General features: G+C 44.6%; 1 protein-coding gene across 1 annotated transcript in view; it reads left to right on the top strand.

Annotated features, from left to right (window-relative positions):
* Positions 1 to 3,078: 3,078 nt before the first annotated feature.
* The window catches only part of CASTOR1 (cytosolic arginine sensor for mTORC1 subunit 1), a 106,723-nt gene continuing 86,529 nt past the window's right edge, over positions 3,079 to 23,272 (top strand). Inside the window, exons 1-2 of the mRNA XM_082243362.1 lie at positions 3,079 to 3,253; positions 15,160 to 15,230. Of these exons, the coding sequence (XP_082099488.1) occupies positions 3,141 to 3,253; positions 15,160 to 15,230 (184 nt within the window). The 5' untranslated portion in view covers positions 3,079 to 3,140. The remainder of the gene's footprint in view (positions 3,254 to 15,159; positions 15,231 to 23,272) is intronic.

Raw genomic sequence — 23,272 nt, 5'->3', positions numbered from 1 at the left:
GAAAAGAGGAGTAGGGAAAAAAAATGTCAGTGGCCTCCACCTGTAAAACCACTCCTGTTTTGGAAGTTGTCTCGTTGTTGCCCATCTAGTGCACCTGTTGTTAATTTCACTACCACCAAAACAGCTGAAACTGATTAACAACCTCCTCTGCTACTTAACTGACCAGATCAATATCCCAGAAGTTTGTTTACTTGATTCTATACTCGGATTAAAAAGTGTTCCTTTCATTTTTTTGAGCAGTGTACATTGGCCGGGTGGGAAGCAGTTAACGAATCATTTTTTTTTAGAATTCTCCTTTAAGGGGGCCATGGCAGGGAGTGTGTCCTTTGCCTACATACTTTTGCTAATAGGCATCCCTTGGTTCATATTTAAAAAAGTTTGGAGGCATGACTATGACTTGGATGCAACTTTGATAAGCTCTGCATATTCTATGGAGCCAAGTCGCACCAAAAAAGTACAGGAACCGTTTCCAAAATCGCACTATGCTGATTTGCATTGATGTGAAGGGGCACCATTAAAAACAATATATTTACCATTGTCATGTGATTCTTTGTAAATCAAGTTACATGTGAAAACACACTAGTGTGAACAGAGCCTTATGGTACCCACTGTGTGCTGTGGTTATGTGACATCATCGCAGCCTGGCCATTCAAGTGGCTGAAGAGAACCCAGAAGGAAGAATGGGCTAAGATGGAAGTGCTCAGGACCTGTGAGATCGGTAACAGCCCAGCGCTGGGGGGCACATTATGATAGGTAAGCCATATGTGATGCATACTGTTACATCATGACATAACACGGAGGGGCCCATTTTTTTTTCTATTTTTAATATACGCTTATTGGGAATTTTTTAACCAACAATATGAAGTAGAATACATATTGGTCAAAATTGATGAAGAAATTCGATTTTTTACATTTTTTTGGATATGTGTTAAAGTAAATCTGTGGCTGGAGGTCGGCAAGTGGTTAAGGGGGTAAAACCTTGGGGGGCTGAAGTGGTTAACTTTACATTGACACCCCTTAAAGGTTTGCAGATGTCAGTGTGAACCGCCAGCGATTCAGGTGCGATGCGGGAACCCGCACAGGATTCGCAGGGTTTCTTGCATCGCACCAGTGTGAACCCAGCTCAATGAAATGAAATGTGTGAATGTTTTTTGTTCTAGGCATTTATTATAGGCAATTATTATAATAAATTCACCCCAGTCATTTAGATTTATTCCAAGTAAGTGTATTTGGTTATAAAAGCAGATTGCGGCTCTAGTTCAGTGTTTCTCATCCTTTTTTCAATCAAGGCACTCTTTAACCACTTTAAGACCGGAAGGATTTGCCCCCTTCCTGACCAGGCCCTATTTTGCAATTCGGCACTGCATTACTTTAATGGACAATTGTGCGTCGTGCAAAGCTGTACCCAAACAAAATTTACGTCCTTTTATTCCCACAAATAGAGCTTTCTTTTGGTGGTATTTGATCACCTCTGCGATTTTTATTTTTTTGCTATAAACAAAAAAAGAGCGACAATTTTGAATAAAAAAAAACAATATTTTTCACTTTCTGCTATATAACATTCCCAAAAAAAAGATAAAAAAATCATAATTTTTTAACATTTTAGGCCAATTTGTTTTCTGCTACATATTTTTGGTAAAAAAAAATCACAATAATCGTATTTTGATCGGTTTGCGCAAAAGTTATCGCGTCTACTAACTACGGGAAAGATTTATGTCATTTTTATTGTTTTTTTTTTAATTCTAGTAATGGCGGCAATCTGCGATTTTGTGCGGGACTGCGTCATTGCGGGGGACAAATCAGACCCCTTACTGACATTTTTGACACTTTTGGGGGGACCAGCGGCATTACTACAGTAATCAGTGCTAAAAATATGCACTGTTATTGTAATAATGACACTGGCAGGGAAGGGGTTAACCCTGTGGGTGATCAAGGGGTTAAATGTGAGCCTAAGGAAGTGATTCTAACTGTGGGGGGGGCGTGGCTTCTGAAATGACCATAGAGACATGTGATCCTATATAGCAGGATCACATGGGCTCTATGATCGTCCCAGGGAGAAGGATGGCCGGCTGTGTTTACAACAGCCGACCGTCCTTCTCTCTCAAACAGGGAACGATCGTGGGGGTCAAGCGGCAATCCGAGCCGCCTGCCCATTGCCCACTGCATCGGCTTCCCTGCTGATGATCAGGAGGGGGAGCGTGCCATCAGCGGCACACGCTCGCCCCAGCTGCCACCAATACCTACGTCGGTTTGTCTGGGAGAACCCCACTGCTGCAGTATATATGCGGTAAGCGGTCGGCAAGTGGTTAAAATTATAGACAATCTCAAGGCACCCTTTAAAATTATGGACAGTTCAAGGCACCTCATTCTAAAATGTTGAAAACGATTCTTATAGCTTTACATAATGCAGAAACAGCTACACAAGTAGAACACCCAATGTTAGAGGTGATTTTTTCTTCCAAAGCAAATACACTTTTGAACACTGGTACTGACTAGTATGCCCGTGTTTCTCTTCTCCCTCAATTTCTCTCCATCATTTAGTATTGTGACCCCAGTACTGAGGGAGAGGGGCAGAGGATGGTCAAATAAGGATGCTGTGGAGGTAACAGACATCATCCTTATCAACTGGTGACGTCATTGGTTGTTAGGATGCCAGTGTCTAGAAAGTGGAAATGGCGCACAATGAAAACAGGCTTTCATTATGCACCAATACGACTTTGTACACACTGGCATTTGTGTAACTAAAAGGCCGGCTTCATCCACCTGCTGGCTTTTATACAATTTTTATGCATTTTGCCAAGACTCTGGGCATCCCTGAGGAAACCTCTGGGCACCCTGGTTGTAAAAGGCTGCTCTAGTTAAACACAGACACTATTAATAAGCTGCCTTCTATAGAACTTCACTTGGGTTACCTTGGTGAAGAAGAAGAAACCCTTCCCTCCCTATATGATGAGATTGTTATATCCCAGAGAGACCACTCCCCTCACCGCCTCCTCTTACCCAAAACAGAGCAAGCAGTGTGTCAGCATGGTCTAACATGTGTCAGGATAAGCCCCGCCCCGTCCACCAGGGAGGACACGCCCAGCCGCACGCCTGTGCCGCCCCTCAGTGCTCACGTTGGATCCGGGCATTCGTCCACCATGGACCTGCAGCTGTTGGAGCACCGGGTACGGGTGACCAGCATTGACAAGTCCGGCCTCTGGTTCTACACACACCCGCTTGTCAAGTTACTGTTTCTGCGGCACCGGACGAGGTGAGTTCTCCGGGGTGTCCATTCCAGGGAGAGGCTTCATCACCCCCACAACTAGAAGCAGGGGACCTCGTGGTCACATGGTGCCAGCCTCCTTCATGGAAGAAATAACGTTCTCTATTCTATAGACAAGCACCGGCTCAGCTGACCATTCCATGCTGCCAGCTGGACATCTGTTTTGAGCGGATCATTATTCCCTATTATAGGGGGGATATATAGAGGAGATGATGGAGTGTACACCATGGATTCATCATTATTCCCTATTATAGGGGGGATATATAGAGGAGATGATGATGCGTACACCATGGATTCATCATTATTCCCTATTATAGGGGTGATATATAGAGGAGATGATGGAGCGTTCACCATGGATTCCCCATTATTAAAGGTGGACATCTGTTTTCTCAGGCAGGAGAAGGGATCATTATTCCCTATTATAGGGGTGATATATAGAGGAGATGATGGAGCGTACACCATGGATTCCCCATTATTAACCACCTCAATACAGGGCACTTAAACCTCCTTCCTTCCCAGACCAATTTTCAGCTTTTAGCGCTGTTGCAATTTGAATGACAATTGCGCGGTCATGCAACGCTGTACCTAAACCAAATTTGTGTCATTTTTTCCCCACAAATAGAGCTTTCTTTTGGTGGTATTTGATCACCGTCAGGTTTTTTCTTTTTTGGTGCACAAATAAAAAAAGACTGAAAAGTTTGAAAAAAAAAAAAAAGTTTTTTTGTTTAGGTTATAAAATTTTGTAAATAGATACGTTTTTTCCTGCACTGATGACGCCGCACTGACAGGCACTGATGAGGAGACACTGATGGGGTGGCACTGATATGCAGCACTGATGGGCACTGATAGGTAGCACTGATATGCAGCACTGATATGTGGCACTGATAGATAGCACTGATATGCAGCATTGGTGGGCACTGATAGGCAGCGCTGATGGGCAGTGATAGGCAGCACTGATGGGCACTGATTGGCGGCACTGATGGGCACTGATAGTGGCACTGTTGGGCGGCAATGATCGGCACTGATCGGCACTGATGGGTGGCACTGATCGGCACTGATGGGGGGCACTGATAGGCAGCACTGGTGGGCAATAATGGGCACTGGTGGGCGGCACTGATAGATGGCAATAATGGCACTGGTGGGCAGCACTGATAGATGCCATTGGTGGGCAACACTGATAGGGAGGGCACTGGGGGGCTCTCTGAGCCCTGCTTGCCATCCCTGGTGGCCATAGTGGGCATCCCTGGTGGTCATGGGTGGGCATCCCTGGTGGCTTAGTGGCACCCCCCCCCCCCCCCCCAGGGCTGCACTGGTAATCAATGTTCTGATTACCAGCACAGACCCCCCCTGTGATCAGTGAGTAATTAGAAATACTCACTGATCACCCCCGCAGCAGCACCGATCCTCTGATCTTCTCCTCACTGACAGGATCTGTCAGGAGGAGAAGAGATCTAAGCCGTTACAACGGCTCTATTTACATTACATGACGGCTGTGATTGGACACAGCCGTCATGTGATCAGGAGGGCCAATCAAAGGGCCCTCCTGCCGAATGAAGTCGCTCTGTGTCCGAGGGACACAGGCACATCGAGATTGCGCCGCTGCGCGTGCCCGCGGCGGCGCGATCTCTCTCCTTCTGAAGGACGTTCCGGAACGTCCATTCAGAAGGACGAGACTCCCGCCCGGCCGTATATGTACTATGGCCGGGTGGGAGGTAGTTAAAGGTGGACATCTGTTTTCTCAGGCAGGAGAAGGGATCATTATTCCCTATTATAGGGGTGATATATAGAGGAGATGATGGAGCGTACACCATGGATTCCCCATTATTAAAGGTGGACATCTGTTTTCTCAGGCAGTAGAAGGGATCATTATTCCCTATAATAGGGGTGATATATAGAGGAGATGATGGAGCGTACACCATGGATTCCCCATTATTAAAGGTGGACATCTGTTTTCTCAGGCAGGATAAGGGATCATTATTCCCTATTATAGGGGTGATATATAGAGGAGATGATGGAGCATACACCATGGGTTCATCATTATTCCCTATTATAGGGGGGATATATAGAGGAGATGATGGAGCGTTCACCATGGATTCCCCATTATTAAAGCTGGACATCTGTTTTCTCAGGCAGGAGAAGGGATCAATATTCCCTATTATAGGGGTGATATATAGAGGAGATGATGGAGCATACACCATGGATTCCTCGTTATTAAAGCTGGACATCTGTTTTCTCAGGCAGAAGGGATCATTATTCCCTATTATAGGGGTGATATATAGAGGAGATGATGGAGCGTACACCATGGATTCATCATTATTAAAGCTGGACATCTGTTTTCTCAGGCAGGAGAAGGGATCAATATTCCCTATTATAGGGGTGATATATAGAGTAGATGATGGAGCATACACCATGAATTCATCATTATTAAAGCTGGACATCTGTTTTCTCAGGCAGCAGAAGGGATCATTGTTCCCTATTATAGGGGTGATATATAGAGGAGATGATGGAGCGTACACCATGGATTCATTAATAAAGCTGGACATTTTTCTCAGGCAGGAGAGGGGATCATTATTCCCTATTAAAAGGGTGATATGTAGAGGAGATGATGGAGCGTACACCATGGATGCATCATTATTAAAGCTGGACATCTGTTTTCTCAGGCAGGATAAGGGATCATTATTCCCTATTATAGGGGTGATATATAGAGGAGATGATGGAGCATACACCATGGATTCATCATTATTCCCTATTATAGGGGTGATATATAGAGGAGATGATGGAGCGTACACCATGGATTCCTCATTATTAAAGCTGGACATCTGTTATTTCAGGCAGGAGAAGGGATCAATATTCCCTATTATAGGGGTGATATATAGAGTAGATGATGGAGCATACACCATGAATTCATCATTATTAAAGGTGGACATCTGTTTTCTCAGGTAGAAGGGATCATTATTCCCTATTATAGGGGTGATATATAGAGGAGATGATGGAGCATACACCATGGATTCCTCATTATTAAAGCTGGACATCTGTTTTCTCAGGCAGGAGAAGGGATCATTGTTCCCTATTATAGGGGTGATATATAGAGTAGATGATGGAGCATACACCATGAATTCATCATTATTAAAGCTGGACATCTGTTTCCTCAGGCAGGAGAAGGGATCAATATTCCCTATTATAGGGGTGATATATAGAGGAGATGATGGAGCGTACACCATGGATTCATCATTATTAAAGCTGGACATCTGTTTTCTCAGGCAGCAGAAGGGATCATTGTTCCCTATTATAGGGGTGATATATAGAGGAGATGATGGAGCGTACACCATGGATTCATTAATAAAGCTGGACATTGTTCTCAGGCAGGAGAGGGGATCATTATTCCCTATTATAGGGGGGGTATATAGAGGAGATGATGGAGCGTACACCATGGATGCATCATCAAAGCTGGACATCTGTTTTCTCAGGCAGAAGGGATCAATATTCCCTATTATAGGGGTGATATATAGAGGAGATGATGGAGCGTACACCATGGATTCATCATTATTAAAGCTGGACTTCTGCTTTCTCAGGCAGGAGAAGGGATCAATATTCCCTATTATAGGGGGGGTATATAGAGGAGATGATGGAGCGTACACCATGGATTCATCATTATTAAAGCTGGACATCTGTTTTCTCAGGCAGGATAAGGGGTCATTATTCCCTATTATAGGGGTGATATATAGAGGAGATGATGGAGCATACACCATGGATTCATCATTATTAAAGCTGGACATCTGTTTTTTCAGGCAGAAGGGATTCTTTATTCCCTATTATACGGGTGATATATAGAGGAGATGATGGAGCGTACACCATGGATTCCCCATTAATAAAGCTGGACATTTTTCTCAGGCAGGAGAGGGGATCATTATTCCCTATTAAAAGGGTGATATGTAGAGGAGATGATGGAGCGTACACCATGGATTCCCCATTATTAAAGGTGGACATCTGTTTTCTCAGGCAGGAGAAGGGATCATTGTTCCCTAATAAAGTGGTGATTTATAGAGGAGATGGAGCATACACCATGGATTCATCATTATTAAAGCTGGACATCTGTTTTTTCAGGCAGGAGAAGGGATCATTATTCCCTATTATAGGGGTGATATATAGAGGAGATGGAGTGTACACAATGGATTCCTCATTATTAAAGCTGGACATCTGTTTTCTCGGGCAGGAGAAGGGATCATTATTCCCTATTATAGGGGTGATATATAGAGGAGATGATGGAGCGTACACCATGGATTCATCATTATTAAAGCTGGACATCTGTTTTTTCAGGCAGGAGAAGGGATCATTATTCCCTATTATAGGGGTGATATATAGAGGAGATGATGGAGCGTACACCATGGATTCCTCATTATTAAAGGTGGACATCTGTTTTCTCAGGCAGGAGAAGGGATCATTGTTCCCTAATAAAGTGGTGATATATAGAGGAGATGGAGCATACACCATGGATTCATCATTATTAAAGCTGGACATCTGTTTTTTTCAGGCAGGAGGAGGGATCATTATTCCCTATTATAGGGGTGATATATAGAGGAGATGATGGAGCATACACCATGGATTCATCAATATTCCCTATTATAGGGGTGATATATAGAGGAGATGATGGAGCATACACCATGGATTCCCCATTATTAAAGCTGGACATCTGTTTTCTTAGGCAGAAGGGATCATTATTCCCTATTATAGGGGTGATATATAGAGGAGATGATGGAGCATACACCATGGATTCATCATTATTCCCTATTATAGGGGGGATATATAGAGGAGATGATGGAGCGTACACCATGGATTCCCCATTATTAAAGCTGGACATCTGTTTTCTCAGGCAGGAGAAGGGATCAATATTCCCTATTATAGGGGTGATATATAGAGGAGATGATGGAGCATACACCATGGATTCCTCGTTATTAAAGCTGGACATCTGTTTTCTCAGGCAGGAGAAGGGATCAATATTCCCTATTATAGGGTTGATATATAGAGGAGATGATGGAGCGTACACCATGGATTCATTAATAAAGCTGGACATTTTTCTCAGGCAGGAGAGGGGATCATTATTCCCTATTAAAAGGGTGATATGTAGAGGAGATGATGGAGCGTACACCATGGATGCATCATCAAAGCTGGACATCTGTTTTCTCAGGCAGGAGAAGGGATCAATATTCCCTATTATAGGGGTGATATATAGAGGAGATGATGGAGCGTACACCATGGATTCATCATTATTAAAGCTGGACTTCTGTTTTCTCAGGCAGGAGAAGGGATCAATATTCCCTATTATAGGGGCGGGTATATAGAGGAGATGATGATGCGTACACCATGGATTCATCATTATTCCCTATTATAGGGGTGATATATAGAGGAGATGATGGAGCGTACACCATGGATTCATCATTATTAAAGCTGGACATCTGTTTTCTCAGGCAGGATAAGGGATCATTATTCCCTATTATAGGGGTGATATATAGAGGAGATGATGGAGCATACACCATTGATTCCTCATTATTAAAGCTGGACATCTGTTTTCTCAGGCAGAAGGGATCATTATTCCCTATTATAGGGGTGATATATAGAGGAGATGATGGAGCATACACCATGGATTCGTTATTCCCTATTATAGGGGTGATATATAGAGGAGATGATGGAGCGTACACCATGGATTCCTCGTTATTAAAGCTGGACATCTGTTTTCTCAGGCAGGAGAAGGGATCAATATTCCCTATTATAGGGGTGATATATAGAGTAGATGATGGAGCATACACCATGAATTCATCATTATTAAAGGTGGACATCTGTTTTCTCAAGCAGGAGAAGGGATCATTGTTCCCTATTATAGGGGGATATATAGAGGAGATGATGGAGCATACACCATGGATTCCTCATTATTAAAGCTGGACATCTGTTTTCTTAGGCAGGAGAAGGGATCAATATTCCCTATTATAGGGGGGATATATAGAGGAGATGATGGCGCATACACCATGGATTCCCCATTAATAAAGCTGGACATTTTTCTCAGGCAGGAGAGGGGATCATTATTCCCTATTAAAAGGGTGATATGTAGAGGAGATGATGGAGCGTACACCATGGATGCATCATCAAAGCTGGACATCTGTTTTCTCAGGCAGGAGAAGGGATCAATATTCCCTATTATAGGGGTGATATATAGAGGAGATGATGGAGCGTACACCATGGATTCATCATTATTAAAGCTGGACATCTGTTTTCTCAGGCAGGAGAAGGGATCATTATTCCCTATTATAGGGGTGATATATAGAGGGGATGGAGCGTACACCATGGATTCCTCATTATTAAAGCTGGACATCTGTTTTCTCGGGCAGGAGAAGGGATCATTATTCCCTATTATAGGGGTGATATATAGAGGAGATGATGGAGCGTACACCATGGATTCATCATTATTAAAGGTGGACATCTGTTTTCTCAGGCAGGAGAAGGGATCAATATTCCCTATTATAGGGGTGATATATAGAGGAGATGATTATAGGGGTGATATGTAGAGGAGATGATGGAGCGTACATCATGGATTCCTCATTATTATAGCTGGACATCTGTTTTCTCAGGCAGGAGAAGGGATCAATATTCCCTATTATAGGGGTGATATATAGAGGAGATGATGGAGCATACACCATGGATTCCTCATTATTAAAGCTGGACATCTGTTTTCTCAGACAGGAGAAGGGATCATTATTCCCTATTATAGGGGTGATATATAGAGGAGATGATGGAGCGTACACCATGGATTCATTAATAAAGCTGGACATTTTTCTCAGGCAGGAGAGGGGATCATTATTCCCTATTAAAAGGGTGATATGTAGAGGAGATGATGGAACATACACCATGGATGCATCATCAAAGCTGGACATCTGTTTTCTCAGGCAGGAGACAGGATCAATATTCCCTATTAAAGGGGTGATATATAGAGGAGATGATGGAGTGTACACCATGGATTCATCATTAAAGCTAGACTCTGGAAAATGACAAGGCCTCCCTTATGGTGGGTCTGTACCTGCACTGCAAAGGTTAACTGATTCTGGGTCCTCTCTAGGGGATCGGTACAGCAGTTTTACTTATCTGACCCCCAAACCGACAGATCGGTCTCTGCAGCCTCTTCTCCCCTGCATGCCAGTGATCTATAGCTCACCACACACACTACAATCTGATTGTACAATCTCATTTAAATCCACTATCAACTATGTAGTGCAAGGGCTTCCGTGATTGGATTAAGGTACTCCATAAGTTTGGTAAACTTAACGTGGATTGTACAGATGTCCAATGACATAATCGGGACACGAAGATGCCAAACGACAGTCCACCGCTGGATCGGGTATGTAAAACACTTTTACTGTCCTTTAGACAAAAACGAGCAGTTAACCCTTGCAGAGCGGGCACAAGGACTTTTTAGTTTTCCGAGAGATGGCTTTTAATTCTGCGCCTCCTAGCTGTTAGTGTTACTAAACTCAGGAGCCTGCATTCAGTATATCTGATCTCCCACAATACACAAAACATGGAAATACAATTATCTTACTAAATATAAACTGCTAAATACATTTTCTCATCAGCAGTATATAGCAGTTTTGTGACTTTTATCTGTTCCTGTTGAAGCTTGTAGGAGGAGTTTTATTCTCATATGACTATATTATGAGACTGCAAGACACTGACCCTCTGTCTGGACAGTGCTGATCACATGCACTCTCCCAAGAAAAAAATCTCTCTAGCAATACACACCAAACTGAGCATGTGCAGCCTGACTTCAAAAGCACAATCTTATCCAGACGTGTTTTGGAGTCAGTGGAAGAAGGGGAGGATCAGAGAAGACAGGATAAAACAGCCTTTTTACACAATGCCAAGAATTAACCCCTTAGGTTCCACAGTGAGTATAATGAGCATGCTTTACTGCATATACAGACTGATTTTACTGCTGTGGGTTTAGTAACACTTTAAATGCCATCACACCTTATTCTTGTTCTGCTTGTTCTGCCTTGTTATACACAGGGGGTGATTTACTAAAACTGGAGAGTGCAAAACCTGGTGCAGCTGTGCATAGATACTAGAGCTGCAGGTTTCTGGATAAAATGAGAATCACTATTTTTTTTTTCTTTTGCTTAGAATAAAGATCCCAATTCTCTGCATAACATCTTTCACATTATTGTACAAAAAGGAGGGGAGGGGGTGGGACTTTAAATGAGATTACAAACCATATTTTATCTCCATCCCTGTATGCAGAAGCAAAAGAAAAGGGTTTGGGACTTTATATGAGGCGTGTGACCACCTATGACCATATAGCATGAGAATGAACAGTATGCGTACACAGATGAAATGCATATAGGATAAAATCAAATTATTGGATGATTTATTAGATAAGCAAAAAATATGGACAAGGACATGGCACAACAAAAAATATATAAATATACAATTCCATAGAGATTGCAGCCATATATGCTCTACGTGTTTTGTGTTTGCACACTTCCTCAGAAGCTGGCGCAATCGAAAATCTATAAAGGATATGTGTAAACCAACATTGCATATAAAAGTATAAATGCCCATTGGAAACAATGTCTACCACAATACATTAATTGCTTACAAATCAGTCCAAGCTGTGCCCCTTAGGACTAGTGATGGAGGGTCCTCTGAACCGTCTATCCCGGGAGCTGAGGGGGCAGTACCAGGCGCATGTGAGGGTGAATAAAGGAATTGCCATGTGAGCCATTGTTGCTGGAGGGATAGCCATCTCTTTAAATACCCGTCCAATATTTTTCTATAAATGAGGTAGAAATCATATGATAACAAACGTAAGATAAAGATATAAGCTTTGCACTCTATTCATATTTTATATGCTTTTATATTTTATATACTGTATGGTCTTGGCCACCGTGCTGCAACTCAGTTTCGGGGTCTTGGCCATCTTTATGTAGAGCAACAATTCTTTTTTTCAGATCCTCAGCGAGTTCTTTGCCATACTGAACTCCCAGTGACAAGTATGAGAGAGTGATAACACCAAATTTAACACAACTGCTCCTCATTCACACCTGAGACCTTGTAACATTAATGAGTCACATGACACCAGGGAGGTTAAATGGCTAATTGGGCCCAATTTGGACATTGTCACTTGGGGGTGTACTCACTTTTGTTGCCAGTGGTTTAGACATTAATGGCTGTGTGTTGAGTTATTTTGAGGGGACGGCAAATTTCCACTGTTATACAAGCTGTACACTCACTACTTTACATTATAGCAAAGTGTCATTTCTTCAGTGTTGTCACATATATAATGTGTGTGTGTGTGTGTGTGTGTGTGTGTGTGTGTATATATATATATTGACAAAAATGTGTACTCTTTTTTGTGAGATACTCTGTGTTATATATAATGTGTAATTTTTTATCCAACAATACTGATTTTAGCTTGTAAGCAACAAGTGTCAGGCTTAAGCTGGATACACACTATACAACTTTTTGTTTGATTTCCTTTAGATTTACCTTAACTATGTAGTGCAAGGGTGCCTGCCTGATTGCATACAAATTGAAAATGTTTAGGTTTGACCTAATTTTGTATGCTTTTGGTAAATCTAAAGGGAAAAAATCTAAAGACAATTGTATAGTGTGTATCCAGCTTAAGGCTCCGTTTCCACTATTGCGACTTGTTGTGCGACTTGACACATGTCAAGTCGCACAGCAAGTCAAAAGCCATTCATTTCAATTTGGCCCGTTCTAACTGCTGCGACTTGAAAAATAGTTTGTGCACTACTTTTGGGCCAACTTCAGTGCGACTTCCTTCTATAATGAGGGACAAGTCGCACTGAAAGCCGCAAACAAGTTACACTACAAAGTCGCGCTAGAAGTAGCACGACTTTGTAGCCGCAATAGTGGAAATGGAGCCTAAGGCTCCATGTACACGGGACGCTGGAAATGGCCGTTTAGGAGCAGTTGGGCGTTTTTTTCAGAAGCCCCTGAACCCATCTACATTTTATCTTATCTGTCCATGTACACCAGGTCGTTTACAGTCATTTGCAGGCAGTTGCGTTCAGGGACTGTTTTTAGAACGCAATTATTTGCGTTCGAACGTGTGTTTCCCGGCGTTTCAAACGCACAAACGCGTCCGAACGCGTCTGAACGCGATGACCCGCGTTTAGCGTTCACGTTTTTCCATTTTAAAGGGGAATAATTTTTTTGACCTCTAGGAACGCTTCTAAACGCAAACGCCCGCAAACGCTGCTAAACGCCCGCTAAACGCGGATACAAACGCGACCGAACGGACGTTTCAAACGTCCTAAAAATTCCAGCATTCAAAGGGACTTTTAACAACGTCCCGTGTACATGGAGCCTAAGTCTTTAAGTGGTTAAACTGCCCTCATTTGCAGATGAAGTTCATCCCTGATCTAAAAGAACCAACTGATACACTGTTTCTTTATTTGTTTTTTGTTTTCCTCAGCTGAGCAATGTTGTGATAAACTTTGTCAGATGCCTTTTTTTTTTTTTTTTTTACAGCTCTGAGCAGAAAAGGGCTCTGCACCTGGTACATAAATCATGGAAATGCCAGATTAAGATCGTGAAGGGGGGGTTGAATCAAGATCATGATTTTTTTTTTTTTTTTAACCGATTAATCATGCAGCTCTAATATAAACCAGTCCACTTCGGGTTTCTTTTTTTTTGTCAAAGCTTAAGGGGGAATTTGCACTTTGAGACCCCCCTCCCTACCTCTACTTTAAGAATGGCAATTATGGGTAGGGGGGTGGCTACCTCATTTTTGACAGGTACCCCTTCCCACTTCCCCTCCAACTGCCACTAGGGATCTCCAAATTACACCCCTCCAGCTGTTGCAGAACTACACATCCCATGGAGCATTGTAAAACTCTGACATTCACAGACATGACTAGGCATGATGGGAATTGTAGTTCCTGAACAACTGGAGGGCCATCGCTTGAAGACCCTTGGCCTAGACAAGTGGAAGTTCTAATTTCCCCCTTCTTCTCTGCAGTCTTCTAGGACACATCACAAGTTCCAGAAGATTGCTAGACCATTCACTATGCGCAGCGGGCACTCTGCTGTGAAGTTGCAAGCTGTCATAGCTGTGTGCCCACAGTAAAAATGCCATCGCTGGGAACCCGAAGGCCCAGTAAAGCACTAGCCTGTGTGAGGACGACGTTGGATCCCGGGACAGGTGAATGGCTAAAAGTCACTAGCTACAGTTTTAATTTTTACTAAAGCCCCGTACACACGTACCGATTGTCGGCCGTAAATATTCGGCCGACGACTGATCGGCCGATTGTAGGCTTGTTAGTATGATGCTTCCCACAGCCGACAGCGCATTTTCGGCCGAACAGAATCTGTCGTGCAGGCATTAAAATTTTTGTTGGCCAACACCAGAACGCCCGATTGTTTACCAGTCAGTACAGATTTTGGCCGACAGACAGCAGATTAGCAAGACTGGGCATGCTCAGAAAAGAAAAAAGACAAGGAAAGTTAACCATCACATGACATCACTTCTGCAGTCGGCCGTTGTTGGCCGACAAAATTCGTGTGCAGTCTTTTGCAGTTTTCAACAGACAAGACAGCCCTGGACAAAAGACGGCTGATCGTTCGGCCGACAATCAGTACGTGTGTACGATGCTTTAGCAGACTGGAGCTCCTCTAATTGAACAAGCTGAAATTAGAAAGTGTTTGGCTACCATGCACAGCTGCACCAGATTTTGCACTCTCCCATTTTAGAAAAATCATCCCATTGACTTCTTATGTATTGCTTTTATTGTAACATATATTGAGACATTTTGTTTGTAAACTGTAAAGGTTTGTTTTTATTATATGTATGTATGTGTGTATAATACATTTTTTTCTTCTATCAGATGCAAGTTTTTCAGTTTGACAGAAACTCCAGAAGACTACACTGTGATGCTGGATGAAGAGGGATTTAAAGGTATACACAATCACTTATTTTTGTGTCACTGGTGTATAGTGGAGTCCTAGTGTATATTGCAGATTTTTTCATTTACATTAATACATAGTATTTATTTAATTTGCACATCACTTTTCATACTGTGTATTTACATCAGTCCCTGTCGTCAAGGTGCTTAGTCTTAGGTCCTTATCAATCACACACATGCTAGGGCCAGTTTAGACAGGAGCCAATAACCTAGCAGCATGCCTTTGGAGTGTGGGAGGAAAGGCACACAAGCACAGGGAGAACATGCAAACTTAATGTTCTTTCTGGTATTTGAACTGAGGTTCTCAGTGCTGTAAGGCAGCAGTGTTACTGCCAAGCCTCTGTGCTGTCTGACTGAAGGAATCTGATAAAATATCTGCATTTTGCCTAGCAAACATTTTGTAATTTTGCCAATCTAAAAGTAAAGGGTCTAAAAGTGTCTTCATGATAGGAAGTACGGGTATTTGTGACCCATATAGCTGTAAGAACCTGGCAGAGGTTCCAATCCACCCCCCCCCCCCCTGCAACTGGAATAAATGGTTTGAGTTGGGCTTAAAAGCTTGCCATACACATTAGTCTGGTGCCTGCCTAAAACGAATCGGATAATATAGAGACATAAGCATTACATTGCAATTTAATATAGAGCATTGGTTAATGTAGAGTAATCAGCACATTGGTTGTAATGTGTGTGGGGTCATCTATTAATTTGTTCTATACTTGAGACCAGCCTTTCCCAACCTTTTTACCCTAGAGGGGAACCCTTGTAATATTTCTCAGGTCTTGGAGAACCCCTGCTAGAACCAATTCATAGATGGTCCATGGGAATAATACAACTTTACATCTAGGGTCAGTGGTTAAAAAAAGTCTCTGGTTAGAATGACACCCTAACAGCTGAAAAGAGCATTGCAGCTGTTCTGCCAAGTGGTATTGGCCCTGGTACTATCCAGATACCATCAGATGGGATGTCATGTCAATCAGCCACAGCTCAAGGAATTCCTAGAAATCTGGAGCAACCATATGGTTCCCTGGTTGGGAATAGCTGGGCTAGAGTGCTCCCAAGTCACTTGTAACCATTTGTATATGTGTTGTTCACACCTCTTTGCCTATAAAATAACAGTTGCATAAAGTGACTTGACACTTCTCCCCAAGAAGGATTTTCCTGGTGTGCCCACAGACCCCTGATCTTTTTCATCCCCGTACATAATGAAAAAACATGATCATGGGCTGTGGACTTTCCTGCTATTGGTGTCACAGCTATCATGACCCTCTGTCGGCCTCGTCACGGCTGTGGGCTGATGTATAACTAGTTGACCAGGGGTGCCTTATCGCTCCTGTGTGAAATTTAAAAGGTGTTACCTGTGAGATTACAACATCTGGCTGCTGATAGAATGAGCATATAAACCAAACAATGTAGGTATACATTTGATTTGGCCGGGAAGAGGGTGTAATGCCAGCAGGCATTTATTAAAGGAAGAGGCAATTTGGGATTGCATTTCCAACAGTTGGGAAGATTCAGAAAAGTTGGGTGCTGACTGTAATTCATTTTTCAATTATTTTTTTTAAAAGTCTATTATGCCTCGTTTCCACTGAGCGGAACGGTTCGGGTCGGTACAGTTTGGGAGGGTTAGAATGGTCCGGTCTATTCAGGTGAGCGTTTCCACTGCAAGTCGGGCCACCAGGGACCATGCAGGGTTTACACCAAATGAGGTGTTTGTTTTGCTCTTTCATTTGACGTGAGCATTGGAGTTTCCCTGTCCGCCAATCAGTGGAATCTATCGTAGCTCCGCCCTAACCGTACCGTACCATTTCCTATGGCCCTACATCTGAAGCAGGACCAGGAATGGTGCGGTTTGGTTCGGTTGTATGGGCCACTTTCATAATGGAAACACCCAAAATAGCGTACCGTACCGAACCGACCCGAACCGATCCGCTCAGTGGAAACGAGGCATTAGTTATTTGGCTCTTGGAATTCATCAAGCCCTGGCATACGAACTGAAGTCTTATTATGGCAATGCTGGCCACACACATTTTGAGACTAGTCTGGGTAACATTAATAATGTGTGGTTGCAGCATCCTATACCAGAACTGACTGGTAATTTTTTTGATGTGAAAGATTACCATTTGGACCACACATCTTGCTGGGAGTAAACAAACGGTTGTACAATGATCGAATATACAGGCAGATTTATGGAGTAGGATCAGACTTTTCCTTTTGGATGTTTGATAATTTGTTCTGCTTTGTGGTTACATGTGCAGTATTGTGATCTGCGCTCTGTGTTTACTGTTTGAGTTAATACAGACAGGGACACAGAATGTGCTACTGCCAGCACATTTCTGCTTCTGCTGCACCAGACCAAAGAGAATTGTTCCAAATGTCTGTATGCAGAGGGCTTGTCACCAATACTGTGGTGATGTTTATACACTGAAGTGTATTGGAGCTGGCCTTGGTTAGATCTCTCTGTAACATAAGTGGAAAGGAAATTATACCAGGAAGGAAAGCAGACGCCCTGCTCTGTTATGATGCTGTAGTCAGCTACCTTTTCCTATCGCTCAGCGAGCTCATACTTGTACATCTCACATGATGAGTAAGTATGTGTAAACTAGAGAAGGACCTGTACAGGCAGTGTATACCCCAGAGATGACAATTACAGCTGCTTTACTTCACTACCTGCTAATGTTCTGATTCATTGGCACTTCACATACCCTGTCCCATAGCCTGAGAACTTTAGCAAAAATCAGTCAAGTTTGCATTTGTTTCCTAATGTTGAATTTTATTTGGCTGCAGCAGGTGACGCACACCTTTTGCCTTTACATGCCATTTCTTAACCACTTAAGCCCCGGAGGATTTGGCTGCTAAACGACCAGAGGGCATTTTGCGATTCGGCACTGCGTGACTTTAACGGACAATTGCGCGGTCGTGCGACGCTGTACCGAAACGAATTTGGCGTCCTTTTTTCCCACAAACAGAGCTTTCTTTTGGTGGTATTTGATCACCTGTGCGATTTTTTGATCACGCGCTATAAACAAAAAAAGAGCGTAAATTTTGCAAAAATAGCAATATTTTTCCCTTTTTTTTATATGAAATTCCCCCAAAAAAAAATGTAAAAATCAAAATTTTTTAATATTTTCGGCCAATTTGTTTTATGCTACCTATGTTTGGTAAAAAAATCGCAAAAAGCGTATTTTGATTGGTTTGCGCAAAAGTTATTGCGTTTACTAACAAAGGGAAAGATTTTTGTCATTTTTGTTGTTTTTTTTTTTAACGCGTAATGGCGGCGATCTGCGATTTTTTTTTGCGGTACTGCGACATTGCGGCGGACAGATCGGACCCTTGACTGACATTTTTGACACTTTTGGGGTTACCAGTGACATTTCTACAGTAATCAGTGCTATACATATGCACTGTTACTGTAAAAATGCACTGGTAGTGAAGGGGTTAACTTTATTTGAGAGGGAGGGGCTGTGTGTGTCCCTAGGGGCGTGATTCTAACTGTGATTGGCTGTGGCTTCAACTGTATGAGGAGTGATCAATGGATCTACATAGTAGATCCATGTGATCAGCTCTCATACAGAGAGGAGAATGACAGGCAGCTTGTTTACACAAGCTGCCTGACTATCTCCCTCTCCCCCGCCGATCGCAGAGTGGCCGGCGGCGATCGGGTCCGCCGGTCACGCGCGCGGGGGGGTCCGTGACCACGCGGGAGCGGGAGCGCGCCTCCGGCGGCACGCGCTCGCTCCCTAAACCCTCACAGGCGAGCGACGTAGACCTACGTCACTTTGCCTGTGAGGGGCTGACCGCCCACGTAGATAGTCGTGCGGCGGTCGGCAAGTGGTTAAACGTTTCCCCAGATGCTTCACTAAAGTTGGACTCATTCCAGTGCTGCCATTTTTTTGGGGAACTACGGTTCCACCCATATTCTGCCAGCGCTGCCAATTTATTTTAGATTCCTAGGAGCTTAAACAGACTAGTTTTCTCAACTTTGTCTGAATCCTCAGCCGCAATGACGTGCAGGCTTATTTAACCACTTCAGCTCCGGAAGGTTTTACCCCTGTTATGACTAGGCTATTTATTTTTTGCTATTTATTGCTTTAAGTGTCAATTGCGCGGTTGTGCGGCGCTGTAACCAAATAAAATTGTCTCTATCGTCCATTGACAGACGCAGCAGCTATGCTTCTTGACTATTGGGCTATGCGCCATCTACAGGAGTAGTACTAGGCAGTGAAAAAAAAATCACTGACACACCTACAGGGGCTGTCCTCTCCGGCATAGCCCCACACGCACTCTGCCACAAGCCAGTTTTCTTGCTGCCTAGTGAAGGAGTAGGACCTTGGTTTCCTGCTGGGACTTCGGTCTCAGTTTGTTTATTATTTTTAAGATTATTTCTCTTTTTACTCACTTTTGCTAGCTAGTGTCAAGGGGATCTTCCTGGTGAACAACAAGCAACAGCCGGCTGAGGTTTCGCACTGGATAATATAGATCCTTACGGTCCCATCCTGGCCGACGAGCGTGAACTGGTTATGGTCCAACCAGGCCTCGCCACGACAGAGCCCCTGTGGCTGGGGACGAGCCTGCGAATGGATGTCTCGCCGGGACGAATCGACCTGGAATGACCTGAGTCGTAGCGTACCCCTCAGCTGTCAGCACCCCCATTCCGGGTGGGTGGTGGTCTGTCCGGAGCGGAGCCCACCCGGTCCATGGTATGGTGAGTAAACTGTGCCCCCCATATCCCTAGTGGCCTCTGGGGGGGGGGGCAAGATGTGGTACTACTCCTGGGGATAGTAGGACCCCGGTTTCCTAAAAGATCCCCCTGGCCTGTCAGGATTCCGGCCCTGCCTCCTTGCCCCCATTCGGGGGGTGCTATATGTAGGCGCCTGGCACCCTGGGGGGGGGGGGGGGGGGTGTACAGGGTTACCTTATCCTGCAGGGTCATTTTGGTAGATCCCTAGTGTGGCCTCATGTTTGGGCCTGACCGCATGGCAGCGTTTTTGGCCGCCATCTTAAGTGTGGGCATCGGCTTCCTATTTTGCATTGGCACTATTTTATTGTAGTCTGGAGCTGCACAGGCAGTTTGGCCTCTTGTGCTTGATGTCCTTTCCTGTAAGACACTTGCTTTGCTCAGTTCTCCATGCTGCTGGTTCCTCTCTGAGGTGGTACAGTATTAGGGGGATTTTCGGGCATTCCCTGCACACTCTTATCTGCTATTAGCTTAAAGGGTAACTCCGGTTACATTACGATTGGTTGGTGCGGACCGCGATCGCGATTTAAAGGGGCAGTACACTTTTTTACTAAAACATTGCAATGGAGTCCCAAGCGGTTAATTCTCCATCTGACCCCCCCCCCCCTTAGTGCGTCTGCCGGTGCATCTGGTTCGCAGTCTTTCTGCAGCAATGGAAAATCTGGCGTAAAAGGTGGACTTTGTAATGAAACAAGTCGCTAGCAAAAAACGGCCACTGCCTTCTCTGTCCTCTGTCACCACGGACAACCCCCCTCCTTGAGGGATCCCTGTCCTTGCTATTGGATGGCGAGGAGGATATGTCCTCCTCAGCTGCAGCGCGGGAACGTGCTATGGTGGAAGCACTGATTTTTATCAGTGAGGGAACCTTTAAAATTGACTGAGCCCACACAGTCAGGAACGCTTCTGCAAAGCCCAGAAATCGGGTCAGGTGTTTCCATGTCTGGAGGATTTTCAAAATATTGTGAACGAGCAATGGCGGCGCATTAAGCACATGCTAGTAGTGCCAAAACGCTTTAAACAGTTATCCCTTTGCTGACTCGATCTCATATCGCGGACAGTGCCACCTAGGGTGGATCACCCTGATTCCAGGTTAAATAAATGTACTGTGATACCGGTGGAAGATTTCCCGGCATTTACGGATTCGGTGGACAGAAAGGTGGAATCCCGCAACTTGCATGTTTTGGCGGGTTCGGTACTAAAACCGATTATATATTTTTTTTTTTTGTGTCCGTTCTAATTTCACACACGGTAATGGAGTGGGTTAAGGTTCTTGGGGGTAACTTGAACACTGAGATGGTTCCTCTGACCTTGATTGAGCTCACGGACCAGATGGCCCAGGCCCTGGTGTTCCTGTGTGATGCGGCCCCTCTGGTTGCTATAGTGTCAGCGGTGGGGATTGCCATACGCCGCATGGTGTGGCTGAAGAGCTGGTCGGCGGATCAGGCTTCTAAGAAGGCCTTAACAGATCTCCCTTTTCTGGGTGAATGTCTGTTTGGGGACTCCTTGGATAAGTTGATTAAAGGGTTAACAGGGGGTAAGAGTACTATTCTCCCCCAATCCTCCAAAGGCAAGGCGCCTCGTGGTAGGCGGGGTCCCTCTTTCACGGCTCATAGGCAGTTTTTTCGTGCCTCAGGGGCACAAGAAAAAGGTAAACCGTTCAGAGCCTCTGGAGGGAGCAAAAAGGATGGTCGGGTAAGCCCAAGAATAGCCAGTCCGGTTCAGTGGACAAATCCTCTTCTGCATGAAGGAGCGCCCTCACCCGTTTCTGGGGTGGGGGGACGTTTACGTTGCTTTCAGGAACCCTGGACATCCTTGATTCAGGACAGATGGGTTCACAAACTGATTCGTTCAGGGTACAAGATCGAATTTCGGTCTCACCCAGCAGACAGATTATTTCCCTCCAATCTTCGTCTGTCTCTGGTTCGCTCGCGGGATCTCCGGGAGGCAGTGCAGGACCTCTTAGCACAAGGAGTGATTGTGCCGGTTCCTCCGCAGGAACAATATCGAGGTTTCTATTCAAACCTATTCACTGTGCCCAGGAATGAGGACAAGGTGCGTCCAATTGTGGACCCCAAGTCACTGAACCACTTTGTGCGGGTGCAGAAGTTTCGGATGGAATCCATTCGGACGGAAGTCGCATCTTTAAATCAGGGGGATTTTCTAGCCTCCATTGACATCAAAGATGCATACCTACACATCTCTATATACGAGGAACATCAGAGCTATCTGTTTTGCAGTGGCGGAGGAGCACTTTTCATTTGTGTCGTTACCCTTTGATCTCGCCTCCGCTCCCAGAGTCTTCACCAAGGTTTTGGCCCCCAGTGTTGGCATTGCTGTGCAAATGAGGGATTGCGATCCTAGGATACCTGGACGATCTTCTGCTAAGAGCGCACTCTCATCCAGCCTTGTTGAGCGACCTTGAAATCACAGTTCAGACCCTTCAAGAGTTCGGGTGGACCATCAACTTTAAAAAAATCTGCATTGACCCCCATCGTTGCGACTGGATTACCTGGGACTGACTCTGGACTCCTCTTTGGCGAGGGTCTTTCTTCCTGGGGACAAACTTCAGAAGTTGCAGAGAGAGCTCCGGTTGCTGATGGAAAACTATCTCTACTCTCTACGGACATGCATGAGAGCCTTGGGTCTGATGGTTTCTACCTTCGAGGCGCTCTCATTCACTCAGTTTCATTCCAGGCCTCTGCAGAAAGAGATTCTTGCCAAGTGGAACAAGGATCCACGGTCCTTTTAGACAGTATATGTTTGAGTCGCCTCACAAGGTCAACGCTGTCTTGGTGGCTCCTGTCTCCCGCCCTGAGTCAGGGCAAGTCCTTTCTACCACTGTTGTGGATGGTGGTCACCATGGATAGCAGCCTGTCAGGCTGTGGAGGAGTGCTGGACAATGTCTGTGCCCAGGGACCCTGGTCGACAGAGGAGTCTTCCTTACCGATCAGTGTTCTAGAACTCCGAGCGATCAGGCTTCGCCTTCTCCACTGGACAAATTGGTTATGAGGTTCCCCGGTTCGGATCCAATCGGACAGTGCCACGGCTGTGGCCTACATCAATCAAGGGGGCACCAAGAGTGCTCGGGCGGCTCAGGAGGTGGCTGAGATTTTGACATGGGCTGAGGAACATGTTCTGGCTTTCTCCGCAGTTCACATTCCGGGAGTGGAAAATTGGCAGGAGGATTACCTGAGTCGTCAGGTTCAGGATCAAGGGAAATGGTCCCTTCGTCCGGAGGTATTTCGTCTCCTGTGTGTCCGTTGGGGCACCCCGGAGGTTGACCTGTTTGCGTCTAAACAA

The sequence above is a fragment of the Pelophylax lessonae genome, assembly GCF_965119305.1.
Source record: "Pelophylax lessonae genome assembly, chromosome: 1".
Lineage (NCBI taxonomy): Eukaryota > Metazoa > Chordata > Amphibia > Anura > Ranidae > Pelophylax > Pelophylax lessonae.
The sequence above is the reverse complement of the archived record's forward strand: the minus strand, read 5'-3'. Positions and strand labels throughout refer to the sequence as shown.